This window comes from Podarcis erhardii (assembly GCF_964252035.2).
Source record: "Podarcis erhardii genome assembly, chromosome: 11".
Taxonomy (NCBI): domain Eukaryota; kingdom Metazoa; phylum Chordata; class Lepidosauria; order Squamata; family Lacertidae; genus Podarcis; species Podarcis erhardii.
The window spans coordinates 42,860,916-42,881,144 of record NC_138501.1 but is presented as its reverse complement, the minus strand read 5'-3'; the positions used below and the strand labels follow the sequence as shown (position 1 = coordinate 42,881,144).

The following is a 20,229-nucleotide window of genomic DNA, read 5'->3' as shown; positions in this document are numbered from 1 at the left end:
CACGGGCATGCTGATGTCACACACACAAGCCCCACTGCCACGGGGGCAAGGCAGCACACCTGGTGTGAAAAGAGGAGGAGATAAGAAACTACAGAAGAGGAGTAATTTCTAAGTTATGTTGTTGAGAGGAAAAATCTAAAATAAAAAGCATTCGCCACTTGAAGTCTCTGGACCAGTAGTTTGTGTCTAAAATGAGGAGACTAAGGAACGTTACCTCCAAAGCCAATGTTGGTACTTAGCTGGAAGAAAGCTGAACTATGGAACTCCTTGCCACAAGGGCATTTCCACTGACTCTGGAGGCAACAGGACTTAGTCTCTTCATGATGTCATTAAATGCCTGCTGATTATGCCAAACTTACCTTAATTCTGTATTTGCTCTGCCCCTCTATCATCAATTTGTGATTGGCAGGCCTCAGTAATTTTGTGCCCACTCTGGTGGGTGCTGAGAGTACGTCTTGAAAAACACACACACACACACACACACACACACACACACACCCCGCTCTAGTTAAGATTTAAGAAATACGAAACTAGATTCGCTTATTAGGATTGCTTTTGAACCAGCTGCAGATGCTGAGCCTTTCATACAAAACACTGTCTGCATCCATAGAAACAATTTCAGGATTTAGTCAGCTGCTGCAAAAGATGGTTATAGAAGTGCTCCCTTGAGTTCCAATTCTGATTGCAGGTCAGATATGTGAGTCAGTAGTTCTAAGGTTATATGAGCAGAGGCGTGTGTGTGTGTGTTTTAATCTAAGTCTTGTGCTATACCTGACAAGTGGTCCAATTTCTTTCCAGCTGTCGTGAGACCATGGTGGATGACTAGTGCTCTGAATCAGAGTGCCGATCACTCACAAACTACAAATTCAGATGCAGGAAAAGGTCATCATTCTACTTGCCGCTAGTCGACGTGGAATAGCAAAACCAGCACAAGGTAGGGAGGGGAATGGGTAAGGCAAAGGTACTTTAAACACCCACAGCAGGAAGCACCACCTTAACTTTGGTACATTGCTTTCAAGGACTGGCTTCCTAGATGGCCCCAGAAACTGAACTCAAGCACCTAAGCATGCAACAATGGTGAACCAAGGTACTATAGTCCAGATCAGCACCCCAGAAACCCCATGTAAGCCATGATGAGCCAGTTTAAATGAACAGCGGGCTAGATGTATAGTAAAGAACTAGTAAGGTCACTTTGAGGAGATCAGTGTACATTTTAGGGTTAGGATAATTGCACAATTGCACAGCAACCTCCATTCTGAAGTTGTTCCTAACTCCAAAAGTATTTTGAATTCCACCTGCCCATTTGCTCCTCCACACAGGGTTGAGAAACTTTGGCTAGCAGCAAAGAGAAAGATACTGCTTGAATAAGGCACACGGAACAGATTCAGTATCAGATTTCTCTTCCCAGCTGTCTACAAGTCCCATTAGTGCTGTTCACTATTATCAAGACCTTCCCACACCTGCCCTCTCTCTATAATTAGGATGGCTTATGGTTTATCTGGGCCTTTTTCAAAACCAGATTTCCTTAACAGCAGTAGCTGTCAATCACATCGGCTTGAATGGTGAAGACTTTCAGGATCCACATTCTGTTAAGACAAGTAGTACTGAAGTACATTAAAGTCACTGGACAAGTTTCTTTGCAAAAGGATAAAAGTAATTTTCCTTACCATAAGTGTGGCATTTTCATTTGACGTTTGGGTTCTCTCCGATAGGTCACTAATCCACTTGCTTTCCCAAGGGATTCCTTTCTCTCTTTCTTCACCATGAAATAAACTGATGTGGTTTGAAGCATTCGCTATATCCCGCTTTCCTTGGTTTGAAATACTTTCTCCTTGTCGGTAAAGCAGTGCAGCAGAATCCAAACAACTTCTTTCCATCTGAAGTGTGTGAATTTCAGAGGTGTGCCGCTCTTTAGGATGTAACGAATTTAAAGTGTCTTTTGATGTCTTGATCCGATTGGCTTCAACTCTGGATTTACCTTCAGCTGGTTTCTTTCTCACCTTTGCTAACTGTTGCGAGTTTTTCCGAGAGTAGTATTTGTCTGCAACTCGTTTGGTTGCTGTCTCCAAAGAACTGCTCAAATCACAAGAGGAAGACTTCATCGCTGAAATCCCATTTTCTATACCTTGCGAACCGGCAACAGAAACGTCCACAGCAGAGTGACTGCTGCTACTGTTTTCTTCCTCCATTCTAGGACAATCATTTTCAATTGCCATGAGAGTTGCAGACAGCTTGTACTTCTCTTTGTCTTTCATACTGGAAGTTTTACTTTGCTGTTGCCCAACAGTGAGAGTCATTTCTGCTTGCAAGGTTGATGGACTGTATGCAGTGAGGTCGCTCCTGACAGCTACTTCTTTGGATTTTGACTGATGACCACAGAAGCCAATGGTGGCTTCCATAGGCACAGTGTTATCTGACACTTGAAACAGGCGAGGCATTTCACTAAGGAAGTAAGCACACCCATCACAATCACTCCCTGGTATTAACTCATCTTCCTCATCATCGCTTTCCAACAGGAATCTCAGCTTGCTTTCCCAGTTCTTGTACGTCTCCTCTGTCATCACGTCAGAACATTCAAAGTACTCGAGGGAATCATCATCAGAAGACTCATCAACTGTAGTAAAGTTTCTCTCCAAGCAGAGCTCAATGTTATTGCTGGCATTTTTAGAGGAATCCCCTAAAAAGCAGATCTGATCTCCCAGAGGGACACTTGTTTGGTTCCCAGACAGTGTGCTGTTTTTCGGAGGTTTACTAAAGCTACCCTCTTCATGTGTCTTGGCATATTCAGTTGTCTGACAAGCAGCTAAGACTTCAGCATTAAGGCGGCAGCTGTCTGTGTGATCAGTGATTTGACTTGCTGGTTGGAAATCCACATCATCTAGCTCGCCTTCAGTAGAGTCCGTAGATGCTTTAGTGCTCTCATAAATAAAGAGATCAGGCATATGCTTGGACATGCCCCTAATGCTGTGATAATATTCCTTTAGATTGGATGCATTTTTAACTTCCATTTCATCTCCTGAACTATGATTTTCCAATGGAGGACAAGTTTCACATTCCACTGTATGGAAAAACGTTTCTCCCGTTTGCTCTGTAGATAAATTGCTAAATTCTGGTGCTGGAGGTTCTGGTGAACCTAAATAGAAGCCACATTCATGGAGCGAATACTGGTTTTCTGCTAAAGCTTCTTTATTTTCCATATCATCATCTAAAATTTTCTGCTGACATACTGTAACTTCATTTCCTCTGCATGTTTCTATATTCTCTTCAGGACTACAAAGTGCATTTTGATATGCTTCAGACTGGTCATCAGAAGTCACTTTAAGAAAAGCGGAAGACTGAGCGGTTCCAAAACAGTTCTTGGCCACAATTTTGTAAACTCCAGCTTGTTGCTCTGTGCACCTGTGAATTTTAAAACACGAATATTAAATTTTAATATACAATGTCGGTATTAAATACTTAAACTTTTTTTTAAAAAAAAAGTTGAAATGTCCTCAATGGAGAGGTATTCTTGATCTCAAAATGACAAAATGTTGGTCACTTAACAGGGAAAAACACCACACTATGATGCTCAAGATAACTGTGGTCAAAGAGTGATGTAGTGTGAGGCAGCCACAGGGAGGTTGCCTTGGGTGCAAAATTGTTAGGGGCACAAAACACCCAGGGCTGCCTTTTGTGAGGGGGGTGGGGCAGGGATGGCTTTCCCACTCTCCTAATGGCCCATCCTGATTGCTATGTTTGTTACAGTGGTGCCTCGCAAGACGAAATTCATTCGTTCCGCGAGTCTCTTCGTCTTGCGGTTTTTTCGTCTTGCGAAGCACGGCTATTAGCGGCTTAGCAGATTAGCACTATTAGCGGCTTAGCGGCAATTAGCAGCTTAGCGGTTTAACGGCTATTAGCGGCTTAGAAAAAGGGGGGGGGAGGAAAAAACTTGCAAGAACTCGCAAGACGTTTCGTCTTGCGAAGCAAGCCCATAGGGAAATTCGTCTTGCGAAGCACCTCAAAAGACGGAAAACTCTTTCGTCTAGCGAGTTTTTCGTCTTGCGAGGCATTCGTCTTGTGGGGCACCACTGTATTATGTTGTGTGTGTGATATTGCAAACTGCCCTGTGATTCTCGGATGAAGGGTTGCATATGAATGTAATAAATAATAATAGCAATAATCTCTATGTGAGGTGCTTTACATCCTAAGCCTTGACTTAAGCGAGACTGCATGAACGTGCATGCTCTACCGCAGTAGGCGTATATTTGCAGCCTTTGATTCATTCCTGAACATAGTTGAGAAATCAAGAAATGCTGAGGAAACAAATTACCTAAAGAGATGTAAGACCTGAGTCAGGTTATCCTCCAGTATTTCACAGCTAGAAATGTTCTTCTGTTGACTGATGTCTTGCCCGTTCTTATACCAAGTTACCTCTGGTTTTGGGTTGCCTTAAAACACATGGAGGAGAAAACTGTTATTTCACACTGATAAGCAAATGTTTCTGAACGTAAGGAGCTTATGGACTAAATAAGCAGGAGCAACATCTTATATTTGAGCAACTGCACGACTAGAAAACGTTGGGGACGAATCTGTTGCTTGGTATGAGGTATGGACAGACAAGCATTCTCATAAAAAGTAGTCTGACATCATCATCATCATCATCATCATCATCATCATTATTACCCCAACCATCTGGCTGGGTTTCCCCAGCCACCAAAGTATTATCATATACAGTTGCCATATGTCCTCTTTTTCCAGGACACCATCTTTTTCTGGGGTAAAAATTCTGCCGGGGTAGATTTTTTAAATTTGCCAAAATGTCTCTGGCTATACTTTCTGGGTGAGACAGACATAACTGGTGGTTGAAAACTTGCTTTACTCTTCTCTTCTCCTGCCCACTCCCCCAACAATATGTCAAAGCTTCTATAGCCTACATATAGTAGGGGTATTTAAAATGAGAGTCATCATAGCATCCTCTCTTTTGCTCTTCAAAATATGGCAACCCTAACGTTAAAAAATAACGAGTACTGCCACCTGTGGCTTTTAAATTTTTATGTAGACCCATGTCACCATTGTGTCATCTGCTAGACCTGAACTATGGTTTTAGGCTCCATACAGATATTGGAAACATAAGAGGTTTATTACACTGGGTAACGTACCATTTTTCAGCAGAACTCTAAATACAGGCCTGCAACAGGGTTTCTTCAAGTGACAAAAGGGATAAAAGATTCTAGAGGTTGGGTTATACTTAAGAGACCAGTGCACTGCTAATTTACTATGCCTCAAGAAACACAATCACAACTCTATGTAAAAAGCTCACCAAGTTGTTTGAATTTGATTACTGAGCCATTTCCCAAGGCCATTTTGATACAATGAATTTGTGATTCTTCTGAAAAGTGGTCCTTTCTTTTAATAATATACAACTCTTCTCAATTAAAATTTCAACTAAAACATGTATTTCAGTATTAAGTCAGGGGTGCTTACCAGATATCTTGCAGGAGAACATGGTATCTCCATTTTCTGGCACCGACACAGATGACAAAGTTGATAAAAAATAAGGAGCGCTCTTATTAACAGATGATTCTGAGCCTGACATCATCCTTCGCCCCACTGATCTGAAAGAAAAATAAAAGCCTAAGAAGCACTATGTCTCTCTTTTAAGTGCCAGCTACTGCAACGAAGCGTTTTATCTTCTGTGGCAGGACATGAAATAAAGTGAAAGTGGCAAGCAATTTAGGGCAAAAATCTTGTTTGGCTTCAGCTGCCTGGGCTGCTAGGAGCAATGACTCACTGCTCCGTGACTGATATTCTTTTAGTTTCCATTTGTCAGTTGGGGCAAATGATAACACAAAAGCTTACATTACAGGTCTTTGTTGCACAGACTATCCCTTTTACCATCTAGCACAGGCTTCCTCAAACTCGGCCCTCCAGATGTTTTTGGCCTACAACTCCCATGATCCCTAGCTAGCAGGACCAGTGGTCAGGGATGATGGGAATTGTAGTCTCAAAACATCTGGAGAGCCGAGGTTGAGGAAGCCTGATCTAGCAGATCTAATGAAAATTCATTTGGTTCCCCCATTTCTCTGGAATGTAATGGTAAGCATTCATAACACCCAACATTTCACAGCCACGTACACCCCTATACTTGCAAAACAGGATCTACACAGGAGTGTCAGGCACAGCACTAATCTGTGTCAGGTCTTGCCCTCATAAAGCAGTTGCCAAGATTAAAGGTCGCCACCTCCCCACAGTCGCCTATGTCTGCTCCTCTCTAGGGGTTTTTTCCTCCAAGCAATCAGAGACTGCACCTGCATGCCTGCCTTTGCTCCTCCCACTTCATGCCTCTCCTGGTTCTGGGAGACTAGGCGGGAGGGGAGCTTGTCACGGCACACCTGTGCCTCTTCACAAGCCTCACTCATCTCTGCTTTGGGGAGAAGCATTCCTTCAGATAACCCTGCAAGGCTTTGTGCTTCCAAGATTCACAACTTGAATTCAGAGCCAGTGCAGATTTTAAGAAGCAAATGTTATATGGTCCCCTAGGCACCAGACCCATCAAGACTCTGGTAGGTGCAATTAACATGGATATTTACAGAGAAATGAGTCCTTTTGTGCCTCACCTAACTGCATCCTACAGTGTGCTGCTCTCCAGCATCAACTATCCCTTGTATTATTATTATTATTATTATTATTATTATTATTTATTAAATTTGTTGTAACAGGGCCAAGGACCATGAAAGGAGCGGGCTGCACAATGTGGCTAAGTAGTAGTCCAGTAGCCCCAAGATGACAGATCTAAAATACGGCTGGATTGCACACACAGTTTAAATAGATCATAGAATCACAGAATTGGAAGGGACCACAAGGGTCATCTAGTCCAACCCCTTGCAATGCAGGAACCTTTTGCTCAACATGTGGCTTGAACCCATATGCTCTACCATCTGAGCTACCATCAGGTTTTTGAGATAGATAGACAGATCTCTCTATCTAAATAATTTTCACCCCACTTTTCAGCTGAAAAGACTGATAGAGCAACTTGCAATACTAAACCATTTTGTATAAAGAAACCTTGATTTAAGTGTTGCAGAAAGTGCCTGGGGAACAGAGAAAAATCTCAGCAACAGTAAACAAGTATCTCCTATTCGTGTTCAGATGCTGATTAGTCCATTTTATGGTAGAGACCTATAATAAGACTTATTATGCAAATTAACAGCAACACTGACAGTGACAAACCCCTATTATTTTTAGCCAAGCGATAACTCTTTTAAAATAATAATTTAACGTTTGCTCCAGGGTAATTTTCCTAGACAAGAATGAACAAACAGGTAAATTAAGTGTATATGTGTAATTACTCTACTTTGCATGGAGATGTTTTTATACTTGATTGCCAAAGACTGAGAGCTGTTTCCCTCGTCTTTCCCCTCTGTGGAAAACAAAAGGCAATCAAAGCAGCTACTTGAAGTTAAATTGCTCCTGTCATTTTCTTATTAGAGGCCTTTTGGTTGTTATCTGATCTTTTAACACATCACACAACCTCTCAAAATACTAACAAGCAGGGTAGAGCAGTGAGAAAGAGGCAGCTGCTTTCATGCAAGGTCTGTAACAGCTACCACCACTATTGGGGACATTTTGCATCTGCATGCTAGTTACTGTAAGGTTACCAGATTTTTTTCAATGAATCCGGGGACACTTTTCAACTTCAGTAGGAATGATAGGATTTTGTCAGGGGACTGATCTGTAAATCCGGGGACCAACCCCGGGAAACGGGGACATCTGGCAACCTTAAGTTACTGTGAATCACAAGTTGGGGAGCACATTTGCCCCTGGGTTGTGTTGTGGGGTTCCCATTTTAAACACGAGGCTAGGAGTGGCTGGCATAGATGGAAGCCAAGTTGGAGTGCACTGGCAGGAGAGTCTAGATTGCTTAAATTGGTGTACAGTGGTACCTTGGGTTACATACGCTTCAGGTTACAGACTCCACTAACCCAGAAATAGTACCTTGGATTAAGAACTTTGCTTCAGGATGAGAACAGAAATCGTGCGGCGGGGGCGCGGCAGCAGGAGGCCCCATTAGCTAAAGTGGTGCTTCAGGTTAAGAACAGTTTCAGGTTAAGAACGGACCTCTGGAACGAATTAAGTTCTTAACCTGAGGTGCCACTGTACCTGCACTACCCCTACCTGACATTTGCCTTGCCCCACACCATCCTGGTAGGGAGTATAGATGCATGGCATTGTGCAAGTTGCTCCTTGATCAACTCCTGCAAACTCTCTTCCCAGGTTTCCTTCGGAAGAGGGAATGATAATACTGTACTGGCCCAAATATAAGCCACACTTTTTTTCCAAATTCTGACAGTGAAAAGTTAAAGTGTGGCTTATATTCGCGACCTTCCCTTTCCCCCGACGTCTCCGGGGAGACTTGGGAGCAGCAGGTGGACTGTGCACCTTTGCCCTGCTCTCGGGGTGTGTGTGTGTGTGTGTGTGTGTGGAGTGGCGCTTTGCTGGCGACCTCCCCCACCTCCCAAGAACAGCCCAGGATTGTGGGGCAACGGCGTGCAGCCCGCCTGCTGCTCCCAAGCCTCCCCAGAGCCGGGGGGGGGGGGAGTGAAGGCCACAGGCAAAGCAGCGTGACTCCCCCCCCCCCAGAGCAGCTCAGGAGCATGGGGCAACAGCGCCCAGCCCGCCCACTCCTCTCAAGCCTTCCCTGAGCTGCCAGAAATAAGGGGGACGGGAGGGGGAGGTTGCCAGCAAAGCAGTGCTGCCCCCCCCCCCTAGGAAGCAGCCTGGGAGCGCGGGGGGATGTCTTTTTCTCTCCCCCCCCTGAATTTTGAAGGTGCAGCTTATTTGCAGGTGCGGCTTATATTTGGGCCAATACGGTAGCTCAGTATCAGTCTACCTACAAAAGTAGCTAACCCTTTTAGGCCCCAGAGTCACATTCATCCTCAGCTGACCCTTTGGGAGGGACTGCTACATGTCAGTGGGAGGTAGGGGAGTCAATGGGTATGGTGACCTCACTCTTGCACATACACTCTCACATGCATGCACACACAGAGGACATACAGCCGCCCCTCCTCAGCTTGCCTGCACATATCAGCTCTGGAGGAGGTTATCAACCCCTCTACTTAACAAATGATTGACCTGATGGTCAGTCACCAAAGGGTACCCAATGGCAGTTTGCACAAGCTTCTAATATGTAATATTCCTGGTGTCAAGATTCCTGATGTCAGATTTATGTCCATTAGAAATCACAAGACAGAGAAACCAGTAGGAGAACACTTCAGTCTCCCAGGACACTCTATACAAGATCTCAAAGTAGCTGTCTTATTACAAAAGAATTTCAGAAATAGACTGGAAAGAGAAGTCGCTGATTTGCAACTTATTACCAAACATAAAACCATGGAGAGACCTGGTCTGAATAGGGACATTGGATTCTTATCTCATTATAAGATAATGACTTATTATGGGCCCTAAGGAAGTTAGATTGGCTTCAACCAGAGCCAGGGCCTTTTCAACTCTGGCGGAACGCTCTGCCTCATGAGACCAGGGCCCTGCAGAATCTGACTTCTTTCCGCAGGGCCTGTAAGACGGAGATGTTCCGCCTGGCCTTTGGCTTGGAGCCAATTTGATTCCCTCCCCCTCTTTCTTTTTTCTTTTTCCTTTCTCCTCCTGTGATGAGGCAGCATTTTAATATTTTAATGTTTCAATATTTTAATGTTGTAATTTAATCTTGTTTTTTTAAGTTGTATTCATTCAGCTTGTTTTTATTATTGCTTGTTAGCCACCCTGAGCCCAGCCTTGGCTGGGGAGGGCGGGGTATAAATAAAAATTATTATTATTATTATTATACATGACAAAGCCATCTCACCCCTTGCTTTTTCCTGCAAGACCAATTGCAGTCGTTAACAGTCGTCAACAGGTTTACCACACCTATCAGCCAATCACCCATTCCCACCACCCTTCTGAGTAATACCCCTCCCCACCCTCTCACTCTATACTGTATAAGGGTCTGGTGTCTTCTGGTTCAGTGTATCTGAAGAAGTGTGCATGCACACGAAAGCTCATACCTAGAACTAACTTAGTTGGTCTTTAAGGTGCTACTGGAAGGATTTTTTTTATTTTGTTTTGACTATGGCAGACCAACACGGCTACCTATCTGTAACTGAAACTTACCGTAGTTGGTCTCTAAGGTGCTATTGGAAGGAATTTGTAAATTTTGTTTCGACTACGGCAGACCAACACAGCTAAGGAGAGACTAAAGTTGGCAGGATGGTGTCCCATTTGCCCAAATGAATGAGCCTTTAGGAGAAATGGGCAAATGGTCAATTTGTCAAAATGGTTTCCCTCCCCTTTTCATTATTTTGCTGAATCAAAGAGTCTTCCATGAACATGAGGACACCAGCTGCATACAACCCATTATGTTCTTATAAGCAAGGATTGCTGCACCAGCATATCCTGACAATCTGTGGCATTCTGCTAGCTGATCATATGCCATTGAAGGCTTTGTGCCTTTGCATTAGCATCAAATCTATTGCATTCAACCAGCTATAGCCATTATCAGGATGTAGCAGGTGTGATCTGATATCAGGAGCTGTAGCATTCTCCCATGGTCTCATGGAACAGAATTACTGTGATGAGCAGGGGGGAAGCATAATGTGAAAGGATGTGAGATAAATAGCCACCTTAGAAAATATAATTTGAATTTATTAAGGCCTGCAAGAAATGCAGGTATGGCCTCCTCACTTAAGGGAGTAATTTTCTGAAGATAAGAAAATGCAATGGTAGAATGAAGATGATCAGCAATCAACTCAACTTAGTTTTTGCAGGTGAAAATAAGTAAGGGGTGGGGGGAAAGGTAATGCAGAATAAGGATATCATAAAGGAGCAAACTATACACATGTATGCATAATGAAACCCCAACTTTAAAAATGAAAGCGGCTGCAATTTTGAGTTGAGATACAGCAAAATACAGAGGGAGATGGAAGAAATTAATCACTCTCAAAGAGAACAAAGGCGGATACAGGTTTGCATGAAATCTGCATATACTAATTTAGACATAATTACACTATAATTATTTCTAAATTACTAATAATTCAAAATGTCATTATTTCTAAATTACTATGAACTGTAATTTTTAATATAAATATGGTACATCTCACTTTAGTGAGGAAGAATTTGCCCAGGTGACCTTTGTGCCTGCTTCCTCTGCTCTCTAGGCAGTAATTACTGATGGGCAACTTGAAGCCTCCGGCTGCTCTCCCTCCTTTTGGGTAGGGCTGGGCGATATCAGCTTTTCAACATTGCGGTGTATCGCCAGCCAAACATTGCAATTTGGCGATATACCATGATGTTGAAAAAACAAGATGCATTGGCCCCTGTCCGTGAGACACTGGGTGAAACTGACCCAGCTCTCCCCTCAAGAGCTGAGGCGGTTTCATCCAGGCACTCATGGGTTAGGACAATGCAGCTTGTTTACGCCGCTCAGCCGGGGACTGCGAAGGTTCTCCCTCCCCAACTGAGACATGCATGCGGCAGGAGCAGAGGGGCTGCTTTGCGCCACTCAGCTGGGGGAGTGAATGTTCCCCCTCCCCAGCTGAGAGAGCACCAGTGCCCTCCCTACTTGCATGCAAGCAGACGGAGCAATGGGGCTCCTTTAACAGCTTGCTGCGGGGAACAACAATCTGAGCAGTTTCACGGAGCCCTCATCCTGCTGCCGGTTCGCGGGAGCCAGTGCCGGGCCGGGGGCTCATTTAACTGCTTGACTGAGGCAAGGCAGCTGCACAGTCCTCAGCAAAGCAGTTTAAAGATGCAGAGGGAGGAACGAGCTGTATTGGCACCTCGCTGATACAGCTCGTTTCTCCCTTTGCAGCGTATGAGGGCAGAGTGGGATGGCGGTTTCACTCAGCGATATATCGCTGGTGAAACTGCTGCTGTTCCTGGAGGAAGGAACTCTTGACTCCCTCCAGCAGATGCTGCTAGCAGAGGGACTCAGGAGCGGTGGCAGTTTCACCAGTGATATATCGCTGAGTGAAACCGGCACCACGGTCTGCTCCTCATACCGGTCCTGGGTGATATATTGATATATCGCCCAGGCCTACTTTGGGGTCTTTATCTTTATATGAGATTTGGCCTGGTAAGCCCATCAAAAAGAGGGGTGTCCTCTGACAGACCTTCAAATAGAGGACTATCTTCTGTAATGAAGGTTACATGGATGTCCTATAGGAAAGAGAGTTTCCATTCGGCCCGTTTCATTGCCACCCCTTTCTGTTCAAAATGGCTTTTCCCTCCAATGCCTCAGGATTCCTAATGCCTAAAAACATGTTTTAGGAATCCGGGAAGGAAGAGCACGTATGCAGTGGCAATTTGAGCAAAAGGGGCATCTGCAATATGGTTACACATTCACACATACGGTATGTGCTATTCTACTCAGTAGAGTAGCTTTCCAAGACTGTTTTTTTTTTTTTTTAACTACTCAGTCAGGGCTCTGCTTCATACCTTAGTTTCTATGCAGTGTATAGTTTTCCTTTGCGGTTTGCAGTTTTACAATTATGCAGATTTTTTTAGTATGGGGATAGATAATATTTAAGAAAGCCGTGGAGATGAAACAGTATGGTTTGTGCATTCATGCACCACAAATAAGAATACCCACATCTGACAGAATTTTGCAATCTGAGAACATTGCAGTCGGGGAGCAATGAAGGAACTGGCACACACGGTTGCAAATAAAATGGCAATCTCTTGTGGTGGTGCTTAGTGCAACAGGAGAACGGCTAACATCACATTTAAGAAGGGAAATGATAACAGTAACCCAGGCAACCATAACCCTCAGTAGAAGGGCACAGGGTCTGTAGTGATATGGCTATGGAGGAGCTTTAATCCATGCAGGTGGTGCAAAAGAAGCAAAGCTCACATGAATTCTAGAGCCTGGGAAATGAAGAGAAAAGGCACCATGCGCATTTGTCCCGGTTTGTGCCACCTGCTGTTTTAATCAAGCTCTGGCAGCTGCACCCAATCATTCAAACTTCCTCTTATACACATCAATCATGCTGGTGAAGGGTGCTTTGTACATATTTTTGCTTCCCGTTGAGGTGAGCTTAGAAGAGAGCAGCCTAGCCCAAAGGCTGAGAAAAGCAAGCGTGTGTTGCTTGTTCTCCCTTTGATTGTACAGAAGCAGCAATTCGTACTGTTCATATTGTTCAAGTTGCTTTTCTTAAGTGCTCAGAGTGTCCTACTTTACAGAGGGCAGTCCTTTATTAGAAGGGCTCTCAGAGGGCATTCCTTCCTATCTGAAGGACTGTTTGGTCCAAGTCCAATTTCATGGTAACGAAACAGGAGGGGGGAAAGCAGGGGTATTGCAGGTGTACCTGCACAGCAAACCAAGTAAGCACACAGATAGCATCTAGTCATACCTTTCCCCACTGTGGTAAGATGTTTCGTATTTCTATTAAAATATAATATCCTGCTCTGGACAGGATTGTTCTCCCCTCAAAGGAGCGGGTCCAAGTTTGCGGTGACTTGGAAACTTCAATCGGTCCAAAATGCAGCACTTCGATTGCTGGGTGGGATACCTTTCAGATCTCATATAGCCTGCTTTGAAACAGTTGAACAGGATGCCAATTCATTTCCTGGCCCAATTCAAGGTGCTCACATTACTGCTTAAAACCCTAAACAACCCAGGGCCCAAATACCTGAAAGATTGCCTCCTTCCCTACAGCCTCTCAGGTGCTAAGCCTGGCCACTGCCCTCAGACATTGGGTGGGTGGTAGCCCAGGAAAGGGCATTCACTGTGGCAGCCCCTAAGCCGTGGGACTTGCTTCCCACCGAAGTGCTTCTGGCACCTTCATCATACAGGTTTTGGAGAATGCTGAAAACACACCTGTTCACCCTGGCTTTTGACACTTGAGATGCATATTTTTAGGATCCACCTTATTTTACATTGTTTTAAAACTGTTTTTAATATTGCATGATATTGTGTTTCGATATTAAAGTTTTAATAGTCATAAACCACCCTGGGACGTTGGGGTGAAGGGCAGGTTAAAAATTGTAATAACCACCACCACCTTGGGTGGGGATAGGTAATGTATTCCAACCCTTGTTTCATGCAGGAATCTTGCAATTGCAGCATCCCTGACAGGTGGCTGACCAGCCTCTGCCTAAGTACCTCCTGCAAAGGAAAACCCACCACCTTCCAAGGCAATCTATTCCACTGGATCAGCAAGGCCTGGGTTCAAATCTTTGCTCAGCCATGAAGCTCACTGGGTGATTTTAAGCCACTCACTTCTCTCAGTCTCCCTTACTTCATAGGGATGGTGTGAGGACAAGATGGGAGAAACTCATATATGCCATTATGAACATAGAGAAAGGATGGAGAAAATATAAAAATGGAAGTATGTTCATACATATACAGTGGTATCTCGGGTTACATACACTTCAGGTTACATACGCTTCAGGTTACAGACTCCACTAACTCAGAAATAGTTCCTCGGGTTAAGAACTTTGCTTCCGGATGAGAACAGAAATTGTGCTCCGGCGGCAGCGGGTGGCCCCATTAGCTAAAGTGGTACTTCAGGTTAAGAACTGTTTCAGGTTAACAACAGACCTCCGGAACGAATTAAGTACTTAACCTGAGGTACCACTGTCTCACCTAAGAGCATATAATACTGTATATATATATATATACTCGGAAACACGTTTTGAAACTACAATTTCTCCTCTGATTTAAGACCAATAGTGGCTAGCGATATAGTGCGAGTTGGGCTGAGCTGCTTGGCATCAGCCTTCTTGACATCACATGCTCGTGCTGCTTACTGAGAGGTAGAAGGGGAGGGGCAAGGCAGTGGCCATTTAGTGTGGTGTCGTACGGATGCAGGGGCAGAAGCAGCAGATTGGCTCTGCCACTGCACCTGTACCAAGTTTTTGCCGTAGCAGTACAGCACTGGGAAGACAAGTCAGCAATGCAGCCCCACTGGTTGCTACTGCTTAGGATTAATTCTGAAAACTATTTGAGCCAAACTAGGTGAGATACAGGAAACTCAGGAGCAATCTCCTGATAGTTTTTAACCGAAATGAAGCTGCAGTAGGATATGAATTTAATTGTAACAGTGGGAGGCAGAGATGCTTTCCCATGGACCATTTCTCCAATCAAAATTGCCAGCAGTAGTTTTTTTCTCTTTCCAGCGGAAAACATACAAGGATCATACTCGGAGCTCATTGCAACCAAATTTCAGTAAATAAATAAATAAGTTGGAAAACTGCTCTCACTTTCTCCTTGTCTAATCTAGTTTGGTCTTAGCTCTGGATAGAAATGAGACATTTTAAGCACTGGTGACTTAATTATTTAAGTCAATGGTATTTTTTTCCCAGCAAACTCTTGCAAAAAATCTAGTTTAAGTTTAATGTATTTTTCCTAACCTTATTGATTGGTGGTAATAATTGTTGATTAATTTAGACAGGAAAAGCATTGCCTATGCAGATTTTAGTTTAAAGAGGAGCTAATGAAATCTAGTAAATCACAGACACATGCTGATCTTGCTTCCATCTATTTTTAAATGTTCATCACGTAACTGTATCCGACGTATTCAACATGTGCAGTTTCTCTGGTCTGCATTTTGGGTATGTAGTGTACACATTCTATATATTAGCCACACACACCCACGTCAACAACTATCTATGATAATTCATTAGATATTTCATATAATGAGGTAGACACACTGTAAACTATTTTTCCAATGCGATTACAAACATCCATAACTACGGAGATAGTCGGCATTCTTTATGCACAGACCAGGTTTGCCAATTTTATTTCAGTGTTTATCTCCTAAATATATTATTCGGCACTTAATTTGAATAAAAAGGTATGGGACATTATTTGAGGACACCACCAAGCGCTGCAAACGACAACTATGAAAGGTTAGTAAAGCCTAGTAAGGTAAATAATTTACCAAAAGTAATATAATGAACAGCAATGCTGGTTAAACATGTGGTTTAGGGAAATATGAAAACAAAATAAATATGTAGCTATCTACACATCCTAAGAAAACAGAGAATGCAGATACAACTTTACAACAAGCCTATAAACTCTTCGCCAGCTGAAACAGCAAATGTACATACTTACAGCGTAAGGCTCTCCTCGGAAGCGCTTGTGTGACATAGAAAGAAGGGTAACTTGTTTCCCTCTGCTGTGGCGATATCCAAAGACAAAACCAAGTTGTAAGTAATTCCCGCTTGTGGCAAGCGAGGCTGAAAATATCAGTGTTGTTTTGCTGGGTCTGATCATATCACAGCGATCAGTTAAGGGTGGGTTATTTCATCACAAGGCAGCAGGTGATTCTTCCCAGGAAGATCTTGGCGGGAGACTCTGGGCCTGCAGCTTCAGATCACATCTTCCCCCGTCAGGAATCAGGATACGTAAAAAAGAACCCCCGTGCTTTATAATGGAAAGATAACAAGCCATTAAGATTATTACGTTTTGGAGCTCAGTACCTCAGTTTTAGTTCATAGGCATGTTCTTAGTTACACATCTGCTTTCTCAAGTAGAAATTAAAAGCCATTAATACCCTCAACATCTCTAGTTGCCTGGGAAAGATTCAACAAGAGGGTTTTTTTTTTAAAAAATTGAGACAGGTGGGAATAAATGGGAAATCCTATTAACTCAGGAAATTAACGAGACTTAACTGTTACCAGCGGAAGAGAGTGCACTTGTATGGAAATCAGTGTTAGTTCCTGGAGGGTAAAATGGGCACTGAAGACATTATATAAGTCAGGAGAATTTAGGCAAAAAAAGAATAAGCATATAATGGCACACCTAAAATGAGACCACCAGAAATGTGTTTAATTCTCTCACATATGTGTATGAATGAGAGATGCATTTGTGTTTGTCCGTGTGAGGCGAGTGTGTGCAAAAGAGTGTGGTACAGCCACCTTGTGTGAATTCTGCCATCAGGATCAACTGCACATAGATGCTCCATGGTAAGCTTGAGGTTGACTGTATTCTCCTTAATGTTGTTTTATGTCATGTCCCCTTGGCAGCCATGCTGTGCTGTGTGAACCGCCCTGAGATCTTTTGATGAAGGGGAGTATATAAATTTAATAAATAAATTTTAAAAATGCCCTACATGGCATCAATTTTGTGACTGGTGACCACAGCACTTTCTCAAAATTCAAAATGTTTGCACTGGTCCAAAAACACAGATGACTCCTGGCCTACATAATGCCTCAAATAATCCTAGCTCTTGGCTAAGACAACATTTCCCAAAGTTCTGAAGGAATGGGTTTCTGTGCAGTCAGTTTAAAACTGACTCAACCCCGCCCCCTTTTTCTTCTTTCTCCAAGAGAGCACTCTAAAATGCATAAAACTTGAGCTGTTGAGCAAATGCATAACAAGGACACAGCTGTATAAACAGCTCTCTCCTTTATCAGTCATGGCAATATGTCCCTGTACTGTACCAGTAGAACAGAGAAGACACGTCTGTGCCTTATCTTATGTCCAGACCACAAAAGACGAACAGACCCATTCTGGGAACAGCGCCAGAGTGTGTTCTCAAAGATGATGACCTCTTCCTCCAAGATAAGAGTAGGAAGAGAAAGATCCTTTTATGGTCAGAAGTACAGGAAGGAAGATCCTTTTATGGTCAGAAGTACAGGAAGGAATACCCTTTTATGGTTAAGAATACCAGAGCAAGAACATATGTGGTGTCAACCTGCGTACATAGGCTGACGTGGTTGGATTTCTGGGGAAGGAGGGAGAGGGTGCCTGGAGGATATATATACTACATGAAACTTCTCATTTCTTTGGACTTGCTGTGGACTCACCACGCAAGTGCCTTCTGCTATCCGGAGAACAGAATAAACTCTTTCTTGGAATCAACCTCGGTGTCATTTGACTTCCTTCCTCCTGTCCCGGAGCAACGCAGACCCAATCGGTGAACTCCAATAAGGCTACAGCTCAACCAGGAGAATCCATTGGATTAGCCTCCCACCACTCCTCTGCATCCAGCCAGTCCATGACAATTTCTGCCTTGAATATCCATCTTGCACTCCCTTCCCTTTGAGTATTTCTGACAATGGGATCTCACCCAGTAGTTTCCTAAGCTTTTTCAAATTGGCCTTCTTAAAGTCCAGAGAGCATCTCTGACTACTCAGCTTCCTCTTGCCCCTGCATCATGAAACTCAAGAGGACACAATCACTTCCTCCCAAGGTTCCCAGCACTTCCACTTCATCAAGCAGCTCCTCCGTGTTGGTGAGGACCAGGTCCAAGACAGATGATCCCCTTGTTGCTTCTTCCACCTTTTGGGAAATGAAATTGTCACCAAGGCAATGGAGAAATTTGTTGGACCTTACATTCTTGGCAGAATTTGAGTTCCAACAGATACTGGGATAGCTGAAGTCCCCTGTGACTATATCTCTCCTGTTTGAATGTTTGGTAATCTGCTCTACAAAGGCATCATCCAAGTCTTCAGTCTGGCTTGGAGGTCTATAGCAGACCCGTAGGGTCACTGTTGTTTCCCTCTCCTACCATTTTTACTCCATACTCCTTCCATGCTCCAGGTCATGGATCTCTTCACAAGTGTACACACCGTTTACATACAATGCTACACACCCTCCATTCCTAACAGGTCTATTCCTTTCAAATAGGTTATATCCCTCAATTTCTACATTTCAGTCATGAGTCTCATCCAACCAGGTTTCAGTGATGCCTATTAGGTCGTATTTGCCATCCTGTTTTAAGAGCTCCAATTCATCTTGCTTGTTTCCCACACTCTGTGCATTAGAATAGAGGTAACTGAAAGCATGAGTCATTCCCTCCAGCTTCCGTCTTGTAGTTTCTTGCCATTTAGCAGGTTTCTAGAGCACCACCTCAGTTTCCTGTGCATCAGTGAAGCGATTATCTCCAGTACCAGGTGTACTGTTGTCTGCAATATTGCCTCCCTCCTACTCAGGATTTAGTGTAAAGTTCTCTTGATGTTACGGACTGGTTGGATGCCAAGGAGTGGTGGGATGTGCCAGCTGGGAAACCCTCAAGGGGAGAAGGCTCAGAGCCCAGGGGTTGGTGGTGGGATGACGATGAGTGGTCAGAAGGAGAAGAGGGAGAAGACTCAGAGGAACAGAAGTTGGAAGCTGAAGAGGTAACAGGGCTTAGTGAGCAGGAAGAGGCTGTGGTAGAGAACAGTCCAGAATTAGAGGCAGAAATGGAGGCAGAGATGAGGCAGGCTGCTGAAGAAGCCAGGGAGTCTCCCCCTCCTGCTGCAACCAACTCCCCTCCCCTCTGCACTATGAGGCAGGTTATGTGGAGTGTTGATCAGTAGCCTTCTGTGTTCCGACTGTAAAACACAGTTGAGCTTTAAGAAAAGATATTTAGCCGGCTGAAACGGAATCTTAGCTTTTAATCAGAAATACAAAGAAACAGCTAGCATGATGTACAAACCTCATAAAAGAAAAGGAAATAAGTATCCTGCCTCTGCTTGATTATTTTCCTCCTTAATCCTCTACACTAATCTATCACACTCAATAGGAAAACTTGAAAGCCTAATTACCACCCCATTCACTTCCCAGAACAAGGAATTTCAAATTACTCTGAGATTTGGCAGATGACACATTTGACCCTGCTCTGAAAAAAAGTCAGGGTTGCACCAAATGTTTCCCTGCTGTTGCCCAACTACCTGTAATACTCAGCTAAACTGCATCCAACCGTAGATTATTATCATTTTTCGTAGAGATGCAATATTTTATTTTAAGGACATCCTTCTCTGCAGCAGCTAATTCATTAGTCTATTTAATATATTGATATACCACTATTCATTATAAAAGTCTACGGTGATGTCCAAAATACATTAAAACAACAACATGTTTAAATAGTAAATGCAGCAATTTACAGTGGAATTAAAATCTAGGCATTAAAAGCATCCAACCAAAGCGCAACACATTTAAAATCCATTTAAAACATAGTTTCTTAACTTCCCAAGTGAAATCAAGGTATCCCAGTACTGCAAGCCTACAGTTGTATGAATGAGCTGCACATATGACTGCCATCCTCAAAGTCCCAGCACCTGATAACTGGACTATAGAATCTAGTTATCTTAATTCTTAACTCTTAAGAAGTCTTAACTATTCAAATACTAGAAGCATATTATTGGAGTCATTGTCTGTCTAATGTAACACTTCATTGCTCATACAACTGTGAACACTCAGTTGTGCAATAAATCAGCTTATCTAAACAGTTTGTAAGATGCAAAAGCCAACATCCACTTAATTACCGTATT

The 20,229-nt window shown here is 43.4% G+C and overlaps 1 protein-coding gene across 2 annotated transcripts in view; it reads right to left on the bottom strand.

The window, feature by feature from the left end:
* ALPK2 (alpha kinase 2) overlaps positions 1 to 20,229 on the bottom strand; it is a 67,435-nt gene that overhangs the window by 44,762 nt on the left and 2,444 nt on the right. Inside the window, exons 2-5 of one of the 2 annotated variants that reach the window (XM_081881334.1) lie at positions 16,085 to 16,396; positions 5,464 to 5,594; positions 4,310 to 4,427; positions 1,668 to 3,399 (exon numbers count right to left, since the gene is read on the bottom strand). In XM_081881334.1, the coding sequence (XP_081737460.1) occupies positions 1,668 to 3,399; positions 4,310 to 4,427; positions 5,464 to 5,578 (1,965 nt within the window). In that variant the 5' untranslated portion in view covers positions 5,579 to 5,594; positions 16,085 to 16,396. The remainder of the gene's footprint in view (positions 1 to 1,667; positions 3,400 to 4,309; positions 4,428 to 5,463; positions 5,595 to 16,084; positions 16,397 to 20,229) is intronic. The other variant, XM_081881335.1, reaches the window with a different exon arrangement.